This window comes from Ursus americanus, chromosome 14 (genome assembly GCF_024610735.1).
Source record: "Ursus americanus isolate L20-20 chromosome 14, mUrsAme1.1.p, whole genome shotgun sequence".
In the NCBI taxonomy this organism is placed as follows: Eukaryota; Metazoa; Chordata; class Mammalia; order Carnivora; family Ursidae; genus Ursus; species Ursus americanus.
Window position 1 is genome coordinate 54,471,955 of NC_142140.1, and position 17,682 is coordinate 54,489,636.

Here is a 17,682-nt window from a genome sequence, read left to right on the forward strand (position 1 = left end):
GCTGGGGACATTTTCCCAGGCACCCATCAGACCAGTTAAGCCTCGGGGAAGACCGGCTGAGGCACATTAACACCAAGGCCCATCTTCTGCACCGTCCAAGAGCTGGGCTCACATTCCGGGGCAGGAAGATGAGGGAAAGTCTTAAAATACCCCATTTGGGTCTGACCTGGAACTCTTCTGGCCATGACCCTGGCCCTGTCGTCGAGATCAGGGGTCATGCCGCTGGTCCTAGGGCCGCTATGGTGACCGAGCCCTACCCCGCCCCTCCCGCCAGTCCTTGGCCAACCCCGAGCTTGCTGAAATAGAAAGGGCTCCCCACGGGCGCCTAATTATGGTGAGGAGGCAGCAATTAAGCCTAACAGGGATCCTAATGAAACACTGTCCCAGACGAGAAAGGCAGTTGTGAGAGAGCGTGGGTGCCAGAGAACAGGCCAGGCGGGGAAGAGCGAAAACGAGGCTGGGGAGGCTACACAGCAATAAATTACTCCAGAACAGCGGCAGAGGAGAGAGCCAAGGTTGCGCATGCGCAGCAAAGGCCACACGCGCGAATTCGCGTCCACCCCTCCGTGCGCAGGCGCGTGGCTTTCCCCGCCCGCCGTTCTCTGCAGAACAGTGAATGGATTTCAACACAGCGCCTCTCGAGAGTGCGCTCGGAATCCGCGCGTGCGCATCACGATGAGAGGAGTTGCACGTTGCCAGACGCGAGCTCTACTTGGCATCATCCCTCCGGTTGGGAAGAAGCACGCATGCGCGGAGGTTAGGCACGAGGGACGGGCGAGTGCGTGCCACGAGCATGCGCCGTGCAGGGAGAGACGGCGGCTCGGCGGGGTCATCCAGGCGCAGGCGCAGTGCGGTGTTTGTCTGCCGGACTGACGGTCGGCCGGGCGGTGCGCGGCGGCGGCGGGGAAGATGGCGGCGTCCTCCCTGGAGCAGAAGCTGTCCCGCCTGGAAGCAAAGCTGAAGCAGGAGAACCGCGAGGCCCGGCGGAGGATCGACCTCAACCTGGATATCAGCCCCCAGCGGCCCAGGCCCAGTAAGCACGGCGGCGTGGGGGAGGGGGCGGGCGGGGCGGGGCGCGCGCCGCGGGAAGCCCCGCCCCCGCCGTCAGGCCCCGCCCCCGCTTCCGGGGCGCTCTTGCTCCTCCTCGTCTCCACCCCATACCCCCTGCTGTCGGCTCGCGGGGAGAGGGTCACGGTGACCCAGGGGGCGTGGGGCCGCGGGCTTCAGGGCGGCCCTACCCCAACGTAGGGGTTCCCCCTTACGTGGCCTGCGAGCCCAGTTACCCGGCACCATGGCAAGGCCCCCCACCTGATGACCCGCCCCTTCACCGTGATCCTTGGAGCCCCTGTCACCGTCACCTACCCGGAGTCGCGCTCCCCCTAATCCATGCAACCCTGACCACATCCAGATTCCCCGCAAACACGGACACCCCTTCCGACCAGATGGTTTCGCTCCTGCCGTCTCAGTGCCTGGCAGGAGGCCCCTTTCCCCCTTCCGCACCTGGGTCCTTGTCATATGGCTCAGTGGATGATCCACTTACACACACACACGCACACCTGGCCCGGGTGACACCTGAGGTCATTTGACCACTTATAACTCCTTATTCCTCTGACCTCCTTCCCTGTGACTGTGTCTGGTAATCCGTTTCTCCCAGGCTGGGACCTTGTCATTGGGCCTAGCAGGTCCCCTCCCACACACACCCTACCCACATACACCAGGTCCCCTCAGACTTCTCTGACTGGTTTCACTGCCACCATCTTGGGGACTGTCTAGCTTCTCCAAAAATACACACCCAGCCCCCAGCCTGGCAACTTTTCTTCAGCTGGGTTCAAGTGACTTCCTCTTCCCTGCACACCCACACTCACCTGGCCTAGGGATACCTGAGGCCAGTGTGGTGATATCTCGACCTCGCAGCCCACGTATACTTGTCTCTGATCCTGCTATCTCTGTGACTACCTCCCTGGCATCTTGTCATCTGGAATCAGAAGCTGCTCCTCCCTCCCCCAACGCTCACACCTGGCCCGGAATTACCACAACCACTGTCTTGTTTCTTTGTTATGTCCCACAGAACGCCCTCCCCAAATCTTTCAGCTGGAGGGCATCAGGTACCTGCCGAGTGGCACCCCACCACACACTTCGTGTCTCTTGAGCTGGCAAATTGCCCTCCTTTGTACTTCTTCTGATAGGATCCTTGTAGCTTATGTAGCTCCCTGTGGGGTCATCCTGGTAGGAGGGGACACCCCCCCCCATATCGGGGTATTGCAGTCAGTCCCTGCTCACTCAGCCTGACCTTCACAGCCTGACCGCCCCCAATCCCTGTGTCCGGTCCACTCCTCATCCCTCCCTCTTCTGACTTGGGGTAGTGTGGGTTCCTCCTTGGGGCAGAAAGCCCTCCCAGGACTGGAGGGTCCCTGCTGGGCTCTGCCGTGATGCCTCCCCTAGCCCCAGCATGGATGAGACAGGGCTGGGTATGGGGCCAGGGGTGCCTTATGGGGTGGCTGTCCCAGGTGCAGAGTGAGTTACGGTGAGGCCCATGGCGGGCAGGCCCCTGAGGAGCCCCCTCCCGGCATCTGTGTCTGTGTCAGCTCCATCCCATCCTCCCGGTCCTCCCATTTCTGTCGGTTTCTACCCATCTCTGCAATTTGGTGCCTCGCGCCTCCCCCTTTTCCTCGTTATGATTTGATTTCTTTTCTTTTGGACAAATCAGTTGTTTCTGTTGTGATTTATCGTGGTGTTGTTTTTTTTCTTCCTTTTCCCCATCCAGTTATTGTGATCACTCTAAGCCCTGCTCCTGCCCCGTCCCAACGAGCAGGTACCAGCCTTTTTATCATCGTCGCTTGGACATCTGCACCATTGACCTAACCGCTGCCCCGCCGCAGAATGCCCTCCCCGTCCCCCCATGCTGTGTGCGCGCGCGCTCTGTCACTCTTACTTCCTCTCCTTCCACACCATCAGTGATCAATAGTGTTCGGCCCACTTGGCCTCTTCTTCTGTGTCCACTCACCTTCCACTCTTCCCTTCCTGGTAGGCTCAGGTTTGGACTCCCTGGAAGAGGAAGGGGCTCCTTTACCCACCGGGAGTTTGCTGCCTGTGAGACGTCACGTGTGTGCGTGCGCGTGTAAGGGGGAAAGAGAGAGAAAGTGGGGCCAGGCCATCAGGCTGTGCCTGTTAATTTATTTCAACAATACAGTGAACACGTGTCGCCCCACTCTGGGGACACAGCAGCAGACAGAATGGACCAAGGGCCCCTCGTCGTGTGGCTGACGCCCACTGACAGCGAGCATTCTCCCGGTCCGGGAGAAGTGGAGAAAGCAGTGACGCCTTGTAGAAAAGGCTGGTTCTGCAGGGGGTGGTCGGTCGGGCAGGCCTCTGGAGAAGCTGGGACTTGAGCTCAGGCTCGTGGGAGTCAGGGAGCCTGTGAATGAAGGCAGAGGGAGCAGGCAGCCAGGGCCAGAGCGGAGCTGCGAGCGGGTCTGGGGCCGATGCATGCGGGGGGGTGTGTGTGTGTGGAAGAGAGTGCGAGAGCAAGAGAGACAGACACACCTGGGTGGGGTCTGGCCCTGGTGGCCCTTGTGTAGGTGGAACTAGAGTGGGCAGGTGTGTATGTGTGGTGTGTGTGTGTGTGTGTGTGTGTGTGTGGAAGACAGCGTGGGGCTGGCTCTGCTCAGGGCTCTGGGCCTATCGTCTGTATGTGTGTGGGGGTCTGTGTCAAGTCCTGTGTGTGCCTCTGTGTGTGTGCGCATATCATGTTGGACTGACAGCCTGGTACATCTGTGGCTCCTGTTAGCCATGTGCTTCCATGTGCTCTCTTGTTCTCTCTCTCTCTCGTTCAGCCTCTTGCTGTCACTGTGCCCTCCTGACCTGCCGCGTGGCCTGTCACCACCTCTGTAACCTATGTTCTCAGGGCCTTTGTGTCCCTCCTCCCTTCCCCCACCTTAGCCACCCTACACCAGCCCCCCTCAAGTCCCCACCGTGTTTCAGTTTGTAGGGCCACTGGAAGCATCTCCCCCCCCACCCAGAAGTGTGGAGAAGGTAGGGGTGTGGTCCTCACCCCAGAGAGGAGCTGACCGTACAGGGCAGAAAAGGGGCCCAGATACCCCCAGGGGGTGAGAGCCCGGCAGTATCCCCAGAGAGTCCAGGTACGGGGGAGCACGCAGGGCCCCTCAGGTGCCCCTGAGGTGGTTGAGCCAGAGAGGGAGGGATTAGGACTCTGGCCATGACAGAGGAGTGAAGCAAGGACATTACAAAGCCAGGGGCTAGAGCAGCAGAGAGGGAGCATGGGAGGTGAGGCCTCTGGGCCAGGGCAGGGTGCTGGGCCTGGCCATCTCCCTGGGGTCCCCGGAGCTCTTCTTTTGCTCTGAGCAGGCCTTAGCAAGGCCTGGGTCCCTTCCGTAACTGCAGACTAGGATTGTGTACTTGCTCCCTCACTCTGGATGTGGTCAGGGGCCCAGGGTAATAAGGCGGAGAAAGTACCCAGATGCCAGCAATTCAGGCATATTGGTTTCTGTCCATGGCTCACTGGGCCCACGTCACCAGGCGCTTGCAGAACTGTGGGAGAAAAGTGTGGACTGTGCCAGGGGGTGTAGGCAGAGAAGGGGCCATCAGCTGAGTGTCGTGGGAGAGTGGCAGGCCCCAGGCCTCCTGGCCGTTCTCCGTGGGAAGGTCCTCTTCTGGCCCCACTTAGAGACTCTTTCAGCCAGTGCCCTACCCAGCTAGGGACCCGCTTCCGGAGCAGCAGAGCCTCTGGGGTATGAGGGCTCAGTGGAGATCATCTGTCTTCTCTAAGGGCCACACGGGTCTCTGCTCCCACCCCACCGCCAGCCCAGCCAGGGCGGATCCTAGCCCCTCAGGGAACCTACTGTCCTGTCCCGGGCCCCTGTCTGGCCTGTCTCTGCAGTGCCTCCTCTGGGCAGCTGGGCCCCAAGTCTTGGCTCCCATCTGTCTGTCTGTCTCCTGCCCTCCCAATCCCCGAATGCCGCCTGCCCGTCCTGGGGTGTCCGCTGCCTGCCCGCTGCCTGCCTGCCTGTCTGTAGCATGCCCAAGCTGTCCGCATGCAGGCTGCTGAGAAGACCCCACTGCCTGGCCCACTCCCCACCCCTCTCCCATCCTACCGGCCCTTGGAGGGGCTGTGCCACCTGGATCCCCTCACCCCAGCACAGGACACAGGCCCAGCCTGGGGTCCTGTCCTGACCCGTTGGCCCCAGCTTTGCAGGCCAAGCTGGGAGGCTCAGAGATGAGCCTGCTGGCTAGAGTGTGGCCCTCCCTGACCCTGGAACAGAATATGGGGCAAGGCAGCCGGAAGCGTGGGGCCCTCGCCATTGTCTCCCTGGGGTGGTCTGCCTCATTCTTATGGGGCAGCCAAGTTCAGTGCTGCCAACAGGGCCAGAACCCAGGCTGATCCTGGCGGGCATTCCTTCCTTGCATGGTCCAGAGTGTGGGCGCTGTGGCCCTGGGCCTGCTTCCTGGGCAGAGGTGGGGAGGAAAGGGACATATCAGGAAGGCTGCCTGGCTGAAGGATGTCATCAGTCTGTGGGCCGTGATCCTGTATCAGCATAGACTTGGGGACAATCCCTCAGCCTCTGGGGACCACCCCTCCTTGCCAGCCTACTCCATCTTCTTCCAGGTCAGGGGGGTGGGAGAAGGCACCCTGAGAGTGGTCAGGGAGACCCTAGCTCTTCCAGCCCAGTGGGGTGGGGAGTGGGGGTCTGTGCTGGTCTACCTGATGCCAGGGAGGGGGAGACCAGAGCCCCAGGGCCCCAGAGTGACAGGTGGTGGCTAACCCCCTCTCACCCCTGGTTCTCACCCCCCCCCCCAGCCCTCCAGCTCCCTCTGGCCAATGATGGGGGCAGTCGCTCACCGTCCTCCGAGAGCTCCCCACAGCACCCCACACCCCCTGCCCGGCCCCGAAACATGCTGGGGCTTCCGTCAACCTTGTATATGCCCCGCAGCATGGAGAGGTGAGCTGCTGGAAAGGGGCCAGCTGGCCCGTGCCGGGGGTTCGGGAGGTCGGTGTGGGGAGGGCCACTTCGCCTGCCCTAGGAGGGTGGTTAAATCTATGGGAACCCCTGTGTGTTGGGGACTGGGGTGGCCTCAGTTTGGTTGGGACCCTCCTCCACCGGGCCCTCCTACCTGTCCCCCCAGCATTGAGATTGACCAGAAGCTGCAGGAGATCATGAAGCAGACGGGCTACCTGACCATCGGGGGCCAGGTACCACCCTTGCCCTGGCCCCCTGGGGGGTGGGCAAGACGCGCCACGGGACTAGGTGGGGGGGGGGGGACAGTGCCAAGGGCTGGCGGGTCCTCCAGCTCTGGCTGTCCTTCCAGCGCTACCAGGCAGAAATCAACGATCTGGAGAACCTGGGGGAAATGGGCAGCGGCACGTGCGGCCAGGTGTGGAAGATGCGCTTCAGGAAGACAGGCCACGTCATCGCCGTCAAGGTGAGCCCCGCCGGGGTGGGCCCCCGCCACGGGTGGGGCCCCGCCCCGAGACCCCGGCACTAAGGCCCTCCTGGCCGTCCGAGCAGCAAATGCGGCGCTCCGGGAATAAGGAGGAGAACAAGCGGATCCTCATGGACCTGGACGTGGTACTCAAGAGCCATGACTGCCCCTACATCGTGCAGTGTTTCGGCACCTTCATCACCAATGTGAGTCTGCGCCCGGTGGGCGGCCTTGCCGAGGGCTCCGCGAGTCTCCTTGCTGGTCTCTGGCTGTGCCCCCCAGGGCGGAGTCCGGGTGGGGGGGGCAGGGGGGCAGCTGCGCCCAAGCCTCCCTGCGCTGCCCCCGCAGACGGATGTCTTCATCGCCATGGAGCTCATGGGCACGTGTGCTGAGAAGCTCAAGAAGCGGGTGCAGGGCCCCATCCCCGAGCGGATCCTGGGCAAGATGACGGTGGCGGTGAGTGGCCAGGCAGGGATGTGGGCCGGCCGGGACCCCCCCCCCCCCGTCCCCGTGTCACCGGTGCCCTCCCGCCGTCCTCGCTGCAGATCGTGAAGGCTCTGTACTACCTGAAGGAGAAGCACGGCGTGATCCACCGTGACGTCAAGCCCTCGAACATCCTGCTGGACGAGCGGGGCCAGATCAAGCTCTGTGACTTCGGCATCAGCGGCCGTCTCGTCGATTCCAAGGCCAAGACACGCAGCGCCGGCTGTGCCGCCTACATGGCCGTGAGTGGGAGCCCCGCAGCGCCCTGGTGGGTGGGCGTGGGGGGCCTGGGCGGCGCCCCTGCACCGGCCCCGGGGGTACAGCCTCCCCTTCTCCCACTGGCAGCCGGAGCGCATAGATCCTCCAGACCCCACCAAGCCAGACTACGACATCCGGGCCGACGTGTGGAGCCTGGGCATCTCCTTGGTGAGTGGGGCCCCCGCCTTTTCGGCTGGGGCAGCATCTCCTCGGGATCCAGAGGGAGGTGGGAAGGGAGAGGAGGAACCCGTCCTCAGCCCGGCCAGCCCCCTCATCTCTTCTAGGTGGAGCTGGCGACGGGACAGTTTCCCTACAAGAATTGCAAGACAGACTTTGAGGTCCTTACCAAAGTCCTGCAGGAAGAGCCCCCGCTCTTGCCCGGCCACATGGGCTTCTCAGGGGACTTTCAGTCCTTCGTCAAAGACTGGTGAGGAGCCCCTGCCCCCCGCCTGGGCCCGGGAGGTTCAGGGCGGGGGGGAATGGAGAAGCCCCCGTCCCCTCTGTGGAAGCGCGGCGGCCGTGGGCGAGCAGGCAGGCGCTCATGGCGGGAACGCAGGCAGGAGCTGGCCCCGAGCCCTGGGCATTAGGAGCTGGGTTCGGCCCGGCCTGAGCTGGCCCTTTGCTGCGCGAGGTTGTGCACAGCAGATGTGCCCCAGCGCCAAGGCTCTGTGCGTCCGGCCTCGGCTGGCAGAATTCTGCCTGCATCCTGAGCACGTTTGCCTGTCGCATGGGAGAGTCCCACTCACCTGTCCCATGAGCACCTTGCAGTCCAGTGTGGGCGTCCGTCGCAGGCTGGATTCCCAAGTTCAGGAGAGGCCCGGGGCCACGCACGCAGCAGCAGCTCCTTCCCACAGATTCTGGAAACCCCTGTCTCAGAGCTGGGACACTTGAATTCCCGGGGCAGCCAGGCTCCTCCTTCCCCGGCTCTTACTTCTCTTTTCTCTCTCTTCTCCTTCAGCCTTACTAAGGATCACAGGAAGAGACCAAAGTATAATAAGCTACTTGTGAGTACCTGGGGCCCCTCCCTGCCCCCTCCCATCTAGAGGCCACGGGGCCTGAGCCTCCCTCGTCCTCAGCCCCACCCCTCGGCCCCCTCAGGAACACAGCTTCATCAAGCGCTACGAGATGCTGGAAGTAGACGTGGCGTCCTGGTTCAAGGACGTCATGGCGAAGACTGAGTCACCGAGGACTAGCGGAGTCCTGAGCCAGCACCACCTGCCCTTCTTCAGGTAGCCACGTGGTGGCGGCCAGCCCCACCGGGGGCCGGGGGCATGGCCACAGGCCCCCCTTCCCCACCTGGCCACCCAGCTGCCCGCCAGGGGAGACCTGGGACCTGGACAGCTGCTGAGGGCTGAGGACAGAAAGTAGGGGGTGCCGACCCACCCCCGACCCCCTGCCCACCAGCCGTGGACAGATGGGCTCGCCAGGCCCCAGCCCTTCCCGTCCCGGGGTCAGCCGGCCTCCCGGGGTCAGCCGGCCGTGCGCGTCCCCCTGACAGACACTGTGAACGGAAGACAGCAGGCCACGAGCAGACTCGCTATTTATTCAGTCGTAACCTCTGGGCCGGGGCGGCCCCCAGGGGCCGGGAGAGAGCCGCCCGCCCATCCTGCCCCTTCCCCCCCACTCGCCGTGTGCCGTTCCCTCCGCCTCCCGCCTCCCACTGCAGACATGCTCCCTGCCTCCATCCCCCCTCTCTCTCATCCCCTGTCTACCTCTCTGGCTTTCCCCATCTCCCTCCATGCCTCTGCCTCTCTCTTGGCCCACACCTGGGCTCTGCCCCCCCACCCCCCCCCGGGGACTCCTGGGTCCACTTAGGTCTCCAGCAGTGGCGAGTCCGTCGGCTGGTGTCCTCGCCCCAGGAAGGCAGGCTGGGCATTACGGCTGCAGCTGGGCCTGGGCTGGTCTCTCTCTCTTTCTCTCTCTCTCTCTTTCTCTCTGTCTCTCTTTGATCTCAGGGGGTCCTTTTTGGAGTTTATTGTATTTTATTGTACTTGGTGGGGTGTTTGGGGTGGGGGGGCAAAGAGCTTGTTCTCACGGGGTTTGTCGGTACCTTCAGAAACTTCTACCAAAGTCATGTTTAGCTGCTTGTGGTGGAGCCCCCTGACCGCCTGTGGATACAGGTGTCTGGGGCGGGGGGGGGGGGTGCGAGCCCCAAAGGTGGGCTCTGGGGGGCTCCTCCTCCCTCGGGGCCAGCCCTTGGGGCTGGAGACTGGCCACAGCTCGGTGGGGTGAGTTGAGGACCTCAGGGGGCGTGGAGGGAGCCCAAGGGGCCGTGGCCACACAGGGTGGCCTTCAGGGAAGGCGGGCGCAGGGCACGGTGAGGGCAGCGGACGCTGTTGCGGCAGGGAGGTGGTAGAGGGGGTCGGTGGCAGGAGTGGGGCCCTGGGGCCCCGGGGAGGCAGGGATCGAGGGTGCAAGGGGCGGGTATGGGGGTTCGAGGACGTGTGACAGGACAGAGGTGGGGCTGGCTGAGGGCTGGGCGTGTGCAGGCAGTCACGCCCTTGGAGTGCCCCTGAGCGCCCCTTGACTCCCCCAGAGCTGGCCAGTCCGCCCCACTCTGCAGCAGCCAGAAGGGGAGGGGGTGTGTTTCCTTTTTGTTGGTGATGCATGCAAATCAAGTGGACAACAAAACAAAACCAGAAAGCCACAGAACCACAAAACCAACACCAAAGGTGAGGAGCGTGGCTGGACGTGGCGGACGCAGTCTAGGCCTAGGCGTCACTGTGTCCTGTCTGTCCTGTTGACTGTCGTTCCTGCTCCACACTCACAAAACGCCACATGTTCAAAAGTACTCGAGTCCTCTGCTCTCTGCCCCCCACCCGGGAGGGGCACTGCCGCCTTCTCTTGCCCAGGTCCCCTTTGTGAGGGGATGGGGGCAGGGTGCGGGGCCCACAGGCCTGGTCCCCCACCCTCCCTCACCTGGCCCAGCCAAGGGGGGATGGGGAGGCCTTTGTGGGTAGCTGGAAGGTTCCGTGGCTGGGCGCAGGGCCAGCTGAGGCCCTGGGCCAGCCTCCTGGATTTATTTTTATTTAACTATTTTCTGTTTTGTGAGTGCGTCTGCCTGCCCCTGCCCCGCTTACGTGTGAAGTGGGAGTTCTGGGGGAACCTCTTCTTCCCCTCTGCCTCTTTCCTGTCCTCTCCCTCCGTCGCCAGTCACCAGCCATCCTTCTTGACCAGGCAGAGGGTGGAGTGGGCAAGCAGGGGCTTGGGGTGGCCTGCCATAGGCCGCCCGCCGGCCCACAACCCTTCTCCGGTCGCCAGTATTCCCCCAGCCCTTTTTAAAACGAAATGCCCTCGTTTGTAAATCCTTAGACGCTTGAGAATAAACCCCTCCCTTTTCTTCCACCGAGTCTGTGGTGTGTGTCGAGCTTGGCAGGCCGCGGCAGCAAGAGGTGGGAAGGGGCTGTGAGCGGTGACCTTCGGGGCGCAGGGGGAGCCATGTCGTTCCGGGGGATGGGGCCTCAGCACGGGGGAAACTGAAGCCGTGCAGCCCGGTAGAGTGGTATGTGTAGTGATACACGAGCGACCGGTGTGCAGGACCTCCCTCCCTGCCACCCGGACAGCCACAGGTTGGCCAGAGAGGAGCCCTTAATCCCCAGCCGACCTTGGGCGCTGGCTCTGATGAAGGCCCCTCAGTCCGCCGCCCCCGCTCTCTGCCTCCTGGGGTGGCTGCACAGCCGAGGACGGGGCCACCTGCTCACCTGCTGGTCCAGCATGCTGGCTGCCACGCTCCTGCTGCTGGCCCTGCTCCCCGGGGTCGCCTCCTTGCCTAGCGGACTGCCTGGTACGTAGAGGCTGGGGACGCGGCCCATCATGCCGCCATCCCCGTGTTGCTGTTTCTCAGCTGGACGGCTCATCAGCGCTGCCTGGGGGAACTGGTGGGTGGGAGGTGGGCGCAGCCTCTGCATCGCGTCTCCAGGTTCTTCTGGTCCCCCAACTTCTTCAGAGGCCCCAGCACTTACTTATGCTGAGGCCAGTGACCGTGGGCGAGCAGTGTACAAATATGCTTAGGAAATGTGTCTGGGGGTCGTACTAAATGTCTGAGGACATTATTTGACAAGGATCCCAGCAGAGTGCCTCCCTCAGGTGGGGAGGGGGGCAGGGGGGCAGGCATGTGGGTCGGCACCCTGTGCTGCTGCTGCGCTCGATCTGGGAGTGAGGAACCAGGACAAAGGGAGAAGCCCGAGACCCTGGTGGCCTGGCTGGGCGTCAGCTGTGCCAGAGGGGCAGAGAGCACCTTCCTCTTCCCCTTCCCCATTGGTCACAGTACCCTTGGAAGGGAAAGGGGGGGCAGCACCCTTCCCCCCAAGCTGGCCTTGCTGCCCCACAGAGCGGCCGTGCGCCCCTTGGGGAGCTGATCTGACCCAGCCAGACCACCTCCTCCGCGCCCCCATCAGGCACCCTTCAACGCTTCCCGGTCAGGGACTCCCTGGTCCGCTCTGGGTGGAGAAATCCAGGTCTGGGAAGGGGGACTCCTCCGCAGAGACGCGCAGCTTTGCTCGCAGCCTCAGCTGCGGGGCTGTGGCGTCCGCTGGGCGCACGGGACGGTCGGGGGACATACCATACCTACTCGGCCAGCAGTGAGGCGGGCGCGGAGCCAGCACGAGTGAATCCCTGACCAAGACAGCACCCATGCTCCAAAGGAGGCGGGGAGGTTGCTTCACTGGCCCGGAGGGGCTAAGGGGCAGCGCGACCTCCTTTGTGTCACCCTTTCTCCCCGCCAGCGCCCCCATTCCCCGCGGCGCCTGGGTCCTGGCTGCGCCGACCCCTTTTCAGTCTGGAGCTGTCGGACGCGGAGGACGCCTTCCCGCGCCGCGCGGGGCCGATCGAGGTGCCGGCCGACAGCCGCGTGTTCGTGCAGGTGTGGACGCGGGTCGCACCGCGGCCGGGTCGGGCCGGACGGGGGCGGCCGTTGCTGATCCCGCCCCCGCCCCCGCCCTCGCCCTCTAGGCTGCCCTGGCCCGTCCGTCTCCGCGCTGGGGCCTGGTCCTGCACCGCTGCTCGGTGACACCGTCTTCGCGCCCGGCCCCGGGCCCCGCCCTGGCGCTCCTGCGCGGGGGCTGCCCCGCCGACTCCTCGGTTGTCCTCCCGCCTCCGCCGCCGCGCCCGGGCGCTACCCGTCCGGCACGCTTCAGCTTCCGCCTGCGCCCGGTCTTCAACGCCTCCGTGCAGTTCCTGCACTGCCAGCTGAGTCGCTGCCGTCGCCTCCGGGGAGCCCGCCGGACACCTGCGCCTCTGACGCTGCCGCCGCCATCGCTGGTGCGCGGGCGCACGGCTGGGAATCTTGGCGCCTAGGCCAGTCGGGGGCTGGGCACAGGCCCTCTGGCCTCTGAAGGAAGAATCCCTTGGAGCTTGGGGTTCTAGGGCTCAGACGCTTTGGAGCCTGGAGACAGAGGTCCCTCAGATCTGGGGAGAGTCACTGGGTCTCTCTCAGGCTGGTGGCTGGGCTCAGAGACCAAGAGCGGGGGCTGTGGGGCTCTGCCTAGGGGTTCCCCAGGGGACAGGGAATGAACACTCGGCATGCTCTGGGATGCCTGGGGCGGGACTCTGAGGTTCCTCCAGGGCTGGGTGGCTCGGTGCAGAGGCGGCCAAGGGGCCAAACTTCTGGGTATCCAAGGTTCTCAGAGAACCGGGTGGTGTGACCTTGAGGGGCTGAAATTTGGAGTGCTCACAGACTGGGTGGCTGGCTGCTTGTACATCTTAGGGGCTGGGCTCGGGGACCTCTCAGGGGGTCGCATTTCCAGGAGCTTACTGGTGCGACTCCTGGTTGCAGTAGAGAGCTGGACACTTAGATCTCTCCGGAGCCCCGAGGACAGGTCCCTCTATCCTGGGGCCTGACATCCCCATCTCCTGCCTCCTCCTCCCCACAGTGTCTGCCTCAGGATGAGGCGTGTGCGGGCGCCGGCAGTGGCAGCGGCGAGAGCCTGGGTGCCGACAGCCCCCACCTGCACACGCTGACGCAGCCCATCGTGGTGACAGTGCCGCGGCCACCCCCCAGTGAGCGCGCAGTTCTCCGCAGGGGTCGGGGAAGGGCGGTAGGGAGGACATCTGGGGCCTGGGCCCAGTCTCTGTGTTGTACTTCCCACAGGGCCATCCAAGGGCGTCCCCAGCAGAGCCGTGCGCCCCGAGCCTCCCGCCCCGGCCCCGGCGGCCTTGGAGCCCGCGCCGGTAGTGGCGCTGGTGTTGGCTGCCTTCGTGCTGGGCGCTGCGCTGGCCGCCGGGCTCGGCCTCGTCTGTGCGCATTCAGGTACCAACCTCCGCCCGCCGGGACTTGCGTCCGGCCCCCAGCCTATTCCCGCGGGTCGCGACCCCGGATCGCCGCAACCCCCAGCCGGTGGGGCCCGACCATCCCTAGACCTGCTTGCGCTACGCCCGCAGCAGCCCCCAGGGGGCGCCCTTGCCCCGGCCCAATGCGCAGCAACCGCTACTGCTCCGCAGCCTGCTTCTCCTTTCCAGCGCCCCCAACCCCCGGTCCGGCCCCGAGAGACTCGCCCAGCGGCCCCCCAGCCCAGGAGGTCCCAGTGAGGCAAGTAAGCGGGGGCGGGGGCGGGGAGGGCGGGCGGGGCGTGTAACGTGGGGCCGGTAGAACAGCTAGAAGAGGGAGGAGGTGATGAAAATTACTTCATAGTCTTTCCCTGTGCCAGGGAGTGTTCCGGAAGGTTTCATGCCTATTAATTAATGTAATCACCATAACAACCTTCAGGTAGATATTATCCCCACATTAGAAATGAAAAACATGAAGCACTCTATGAAGTAACTTGTCAAAAGTCACAAAATTTGGTGGAGCTGGAATTCAAACTCGGGCACTGGGTCACCCACGGCCAACTTTGGGCTCTGTGTCACAAGAGGGGTCCTCAGACCTCAGACATACACTAGGCACGGAGAATTCACGACTAGCACCCACCCTCACTCCCGCACAGACTGACGGAGGAGGCCAATGATCGGCGGGGAAGGGGGTGCCCTGCGTGGTGTCCTCTCCTTCGCTCAGCCTGGGTAGCCCCTCCCCAGGAATAGCGCACCCCCAGCAAGGTCCTGAGACACAGCTGCCACGGCCTCGAACCAGGCCCGCCAGGGCTGGACCAGCCGCGGTCGACCTCGGACCCGACCGGACCACTGTCTCTGCTCTGAACCCTCCCGCCCCCACCCGCTCCTCCTCGCACCCTCCCATCTGGGCTCAGAATAAACATCTGGTCTGACCTGCTGAGTTCGGAAGTCTGCGTGTGCGCTTGGCGCGGGTATAAGGGGCAGGAAGCAGAGGCCTCGGACCAGGACTTGGGGGCCGGGCTCACACACCGATATATACGTATGCAGATGGGGGGGGGGAAAGCAGGGGAGACCCAAGGGAATTTTTCCCTAAGAGAAAGGGACACCCAACCCCACCTGCTAAAGTTTTAATAAGCTCCGCCTTCTTCCTCAACCCCTGCACCTGTCCACCTGCCTCCTGCGGGCTCCCCAGAGCCAGGCTTTCTCGGCTCTCCACCCCCACCCTGGACCCTGCCCTTGCTAGGGCCTCGACCTCTGGCCTCTGCTCCAGTCTCCTCTCCGTCTAGTCGAGAGCTCTTAAAATGTCTCCTATCCGAGTTCCTCCCTTCCCTTGAACGGGACTACTAGCTCCATTTTACAAATGAGGAAATTGAGGCTCGGCTCGGCCAAATCACTTGCTCTAGGTCCTCAGGGCTGGCCAACCCCACAGCCCAGGTTCTTGGCTACCACTGAACAGCTGCCTTCCTGCCAGGGTCCGCCCCTTTTGGAAAAGGAAAGCACACAATGGGAGTTTCGCAAGACTTAGTCCAGGAATGGAGGGAGGGCAGGAGATCTAAGTTCTCGTCTCCAGTTCATGGATGAGATATAATGCAGGCAGGGGGGAGTCTCATTCGCGCCCACCTCAGTTCGCACGCCAGTCTCTCCATCTTCTCGCATCTAAACGGTTCTTTTCGGCCGCAAACGCGGAGCCACGCCCCCATCTGGTTCCGCCTCCGCGCCGTGCTTTCTGACCCCAGCGGCCTCCGTAAGCCCGCCTACCAGGGAAACGGGCCGGGAACGCCGACACCGCCCTCGCCGGCATGAAGCCTCCGCAGCGGCGGCGAGCGGCCCCGGCGCGCTACCTGGGCGAGGTGACCGGCCCCGCGGCCTGGAGCGCCCGCGAGAAGCGGCAGCTGCTACGACTACTGCAGGCGCGGCAGGGCCAGCCGGAGCCGGACGCCGCTGAGCTGGCTCGAGAGCTGCCCGGCCGCAGCGAGGCGGAGGTGAGGGGTCCTGGGCAGGGAGCGGGGCTGGAGACCCGGAGAGGATATGGGCGGGGCATACTTGCGGCTGAGGGGCGGGGCGAGCTTCGGAGAGAGGCTGGGTGTGGGCGGGGCATACGTGAGGCTGAGGGGCGGGGCGAGCTTGGGGGAGAGGCTGGGTGTGGGTGGGGCATACGTGAGACTGAGGGGCGGGGCGAGGTGGAGGCCGCGCGTGCGAGAGGCTGAGGGTTCAGACTCCGAATTAGACGGAGCAGAGGCCCGGGTCAGGGCAGAAAGGGCAGCGGGACCCCGCGGGAGTGAGGCCGAAGTGAAAGCCCGGAAACGGGGCCGAGTGGGTGAAGCGGGGAGGTGAACAGGGTAGCACTTAGCAGAGGGTGGGCCCTGGCTGTGGGGAGGAAACAGAACTGGCCTGGGCCTTACATCTTTATGGGGTGGCTGGTCACACTTGGGGCCTGGGCCCGAGCACCGGGGCAGAGTCACTGAGACCTGTAACACCAGGGTAGCGGGAGGCAAGGGAGCAGTGCTGGTCCTGGAGCAGGCAGTAGGCTTTGGCCTCTCTCCCCAACCCTGGGCGTATAGAAGGCTCCTTCGGCCTCCTCCTCTCTTCTCCAGATCCGGGACTTCCTGCGGAAGCTTAAGGGCCGCGTGGTCCGGGAGGCCATTCAGAGGGTGCATCCCGGTGGCCCGCAGGGTCCCAGGCGCCAGGAAACACAGACCCCAGCCCCCATCGAGGTGAGGCAGGACAAGGCCCCCCCAGGGCTGGCCCCTGGGGCATGGTGTGGGTGTTGGGGGGATAACCTGGTCAGGGGAGTCCCCAGGAAGGGCAGGGCTTGGAGACCCCTGAGGCTTGATCCCTAGGCTGACCGTGTGCCTTCTGGTCGCCCCATCCAGGTATGGATGGATCTGGCTGAGAAGATAACAGGCCCGCTGGAGGAGGCCCTAACTGTGGCTTTCTCACAGGTACAGCCGTCGCAGGGGCAGGGTGAGGGTGTTAAACAGAAGTCTAAATGAGGGGGACTTGGCTCCTGGGCCCTTCCTCTCGCCCGCTCAGTGACTCTGGCCCGTCACCGAACATGGTGACCCCGGTTCGGAGGCAGCTCCTGTATGTTACGTGTAACAGGGAGGATTTGGTGAGCAGGTGGAGGTGGAGGGCCCAGCGGGGTGCAGGGCAGGGGAGAGGCCAGTGGGAGGCCTTTCCCCTTTCCCTCCCTGACCTCTCTTCCTGCCAGGTACTCACCATCGCTGCCACGGAGCCCGTCAGCCTCCTGCACTCCAAGCCCCCCAAGCCCACACAGGCTCGCGGAAAGCTACTGCTGCTCAGCAGCCCTGGGGGGCCGGAGGACTCGAGCCCTGACACTCCTGGCCCCGCCCCTAAGACGAATGGCCCGGTCCCCGAGGCACCCTTGGCATCCCTGGCTGACCCCTCGGCGGAAGGAGACTTGTCTGTGGACTTCGAGAAGATCTACAAATATCTGTCGTCTGTTTCCCGCAGGTGCCATGGCCCTGAGCTTTCTGCAGCTGGTGAGAATAGCGGGCAAGGGCTGTGAGGGAGGAAGCCCTGGGTAGCAACCCCCGCCCCTCCCTAACCCCACCCCTCTGTGTCCACCACTAGAGGCGGCAGTGGTCCTCGACCTGCTCACCGCGCTTCGCGAGGAGCTGCTGCGCTTGCCCTACGATGCCTTGGTTAAACATATGTTGGATATGTACGTGCGCCTGACCGCCCCTCAGCCTGACGCAGCCACTGAGGGCCTGGCGCCCGGAGCTCAGGATGCCGGGACAAGCTCCAGGGGGCAAGAGGAGGCCAGCCAGGCCGTGCCCCAGGCCCCTGAGAATGCAAGTGAACCAAAGTCTGCTTGGCAAGCAGCTGGGGTCTGCCCCCTGAACCCGTTCCTGGTGCCCCTGGAATTTCTGGGCCAGGCAGCCACCCCTGCGAAGTGAAGGCCGGGCAGGTGGAGGACACAGCAGACATCTGTGAGCCCCCTGGCCCTCAGTCCTGCCTGGGCTGGCCCTGTGTTGTCGGGAGGACCCAGTCACAGTGGAAGGTACCTGGACAGTAGGCAGCAGGGGGTGGCCTTTAAGATGACGCACACTGCAGGGGTCTCCGAAATAGCGGCACAGCTGTACAGGGGTTTGGCCACGGAACTGCAGCGGGGGCAGCTTGGCTAAAGTCACTGTCAAATACTACTCCCCCCCACCCCCCAGCTCCTGTCCCTTCCAACATCCTGTATTCTGTAACTGAGTAAAGTTCTTGTCAATA

At 64.0% G+C, this 17,682-nt stretch overlaps 3 protein-coding genes across 4 annotated transcripts; all 3 read left to right on the forward strand.

Moving 5' to 3' along the window:
* The first annotated feature begins 811 nt into the window (after positions 1-811).
* MAP2K7 (mitogen-activated protein kinase kinase 7) lies at positions 812-10,524 on the forward strand. Of its 2 annotated transcripts, XM_045774272.2 has the most exons (12): positions 814-1,033; positions 2,765-2,812; positions 5,816-5,957; positions 6,142-6,208; positions 6,325-6,438; positions 6,525-6,644; positions 6,787-6,894; positions 6,984-7,163; positions 7,267-7,347; positions 7,464-7,606; positions 8,138-8,183; positions 8,278-10,524. In XM_045774272.2, exons 1-12 carry the CDS (start codon positions 910-912, stop codon positions 8,410-8,412), a joined length of 1,308 nt encoding a protein of 435 aa, XP_045630228.1. In that variant the 5' UTR covers positions 814-909; the 3' UTR covers positions 8,413-10,524. The 2 variants fall into 2 exon arrangements, with proteins under 2 accessions (XP_045630229.1, XP_045630228.1); XM_045774273.2 differs by lacking the exon at positions 2,765-2,812 and having other exon boundaries at positions 812-1,033.
* Positions 10,525-10,613: 89 nt separating this feature from the next.
* On the forward strand, positions 10,614-13,704 carry TGFBR3L (transforming growth factor beta receptor 3 like). Its single transcript, XM_087867328.1, is given in 7 exon segments — positions 10,614-10,963; positions 11,904-12,040; positions 12,130-12,438; positions 13,050-13,176; positions 13,268-13,426; positions 13,636-13,679; positions 13,681-13,704. Coding segments are annotated over 7 exon segments (1,080 nt in total). The 5' UTR covers positions 10,614-10,683.
* A 1,012-nt stretch (positions 13,705-14,716) lies between these two features.
* On the forward strand, positions 14,717-17,682 carry SNAPC2 (small nuclear RNA activating complex polypeptide 2). The gene is made up of 5 exons (XM_045774274.2): positions 14,717-15,425; positions 16,038-16,157; positions 16,317-16,385; positions 16,655-16,946; positions 17,038-17,682. The coding sequence occupies exons 1-5, from the start codon at positions 15,243-15,245 to the stop codon at positions 17,361-17,363; spliced, it is 990 nt and encodes a 329-aa protein (XP_045630230.1). The 5' UTR covers positions 14,717-15,242; the 3' UTR covers positions 17,364-17,682.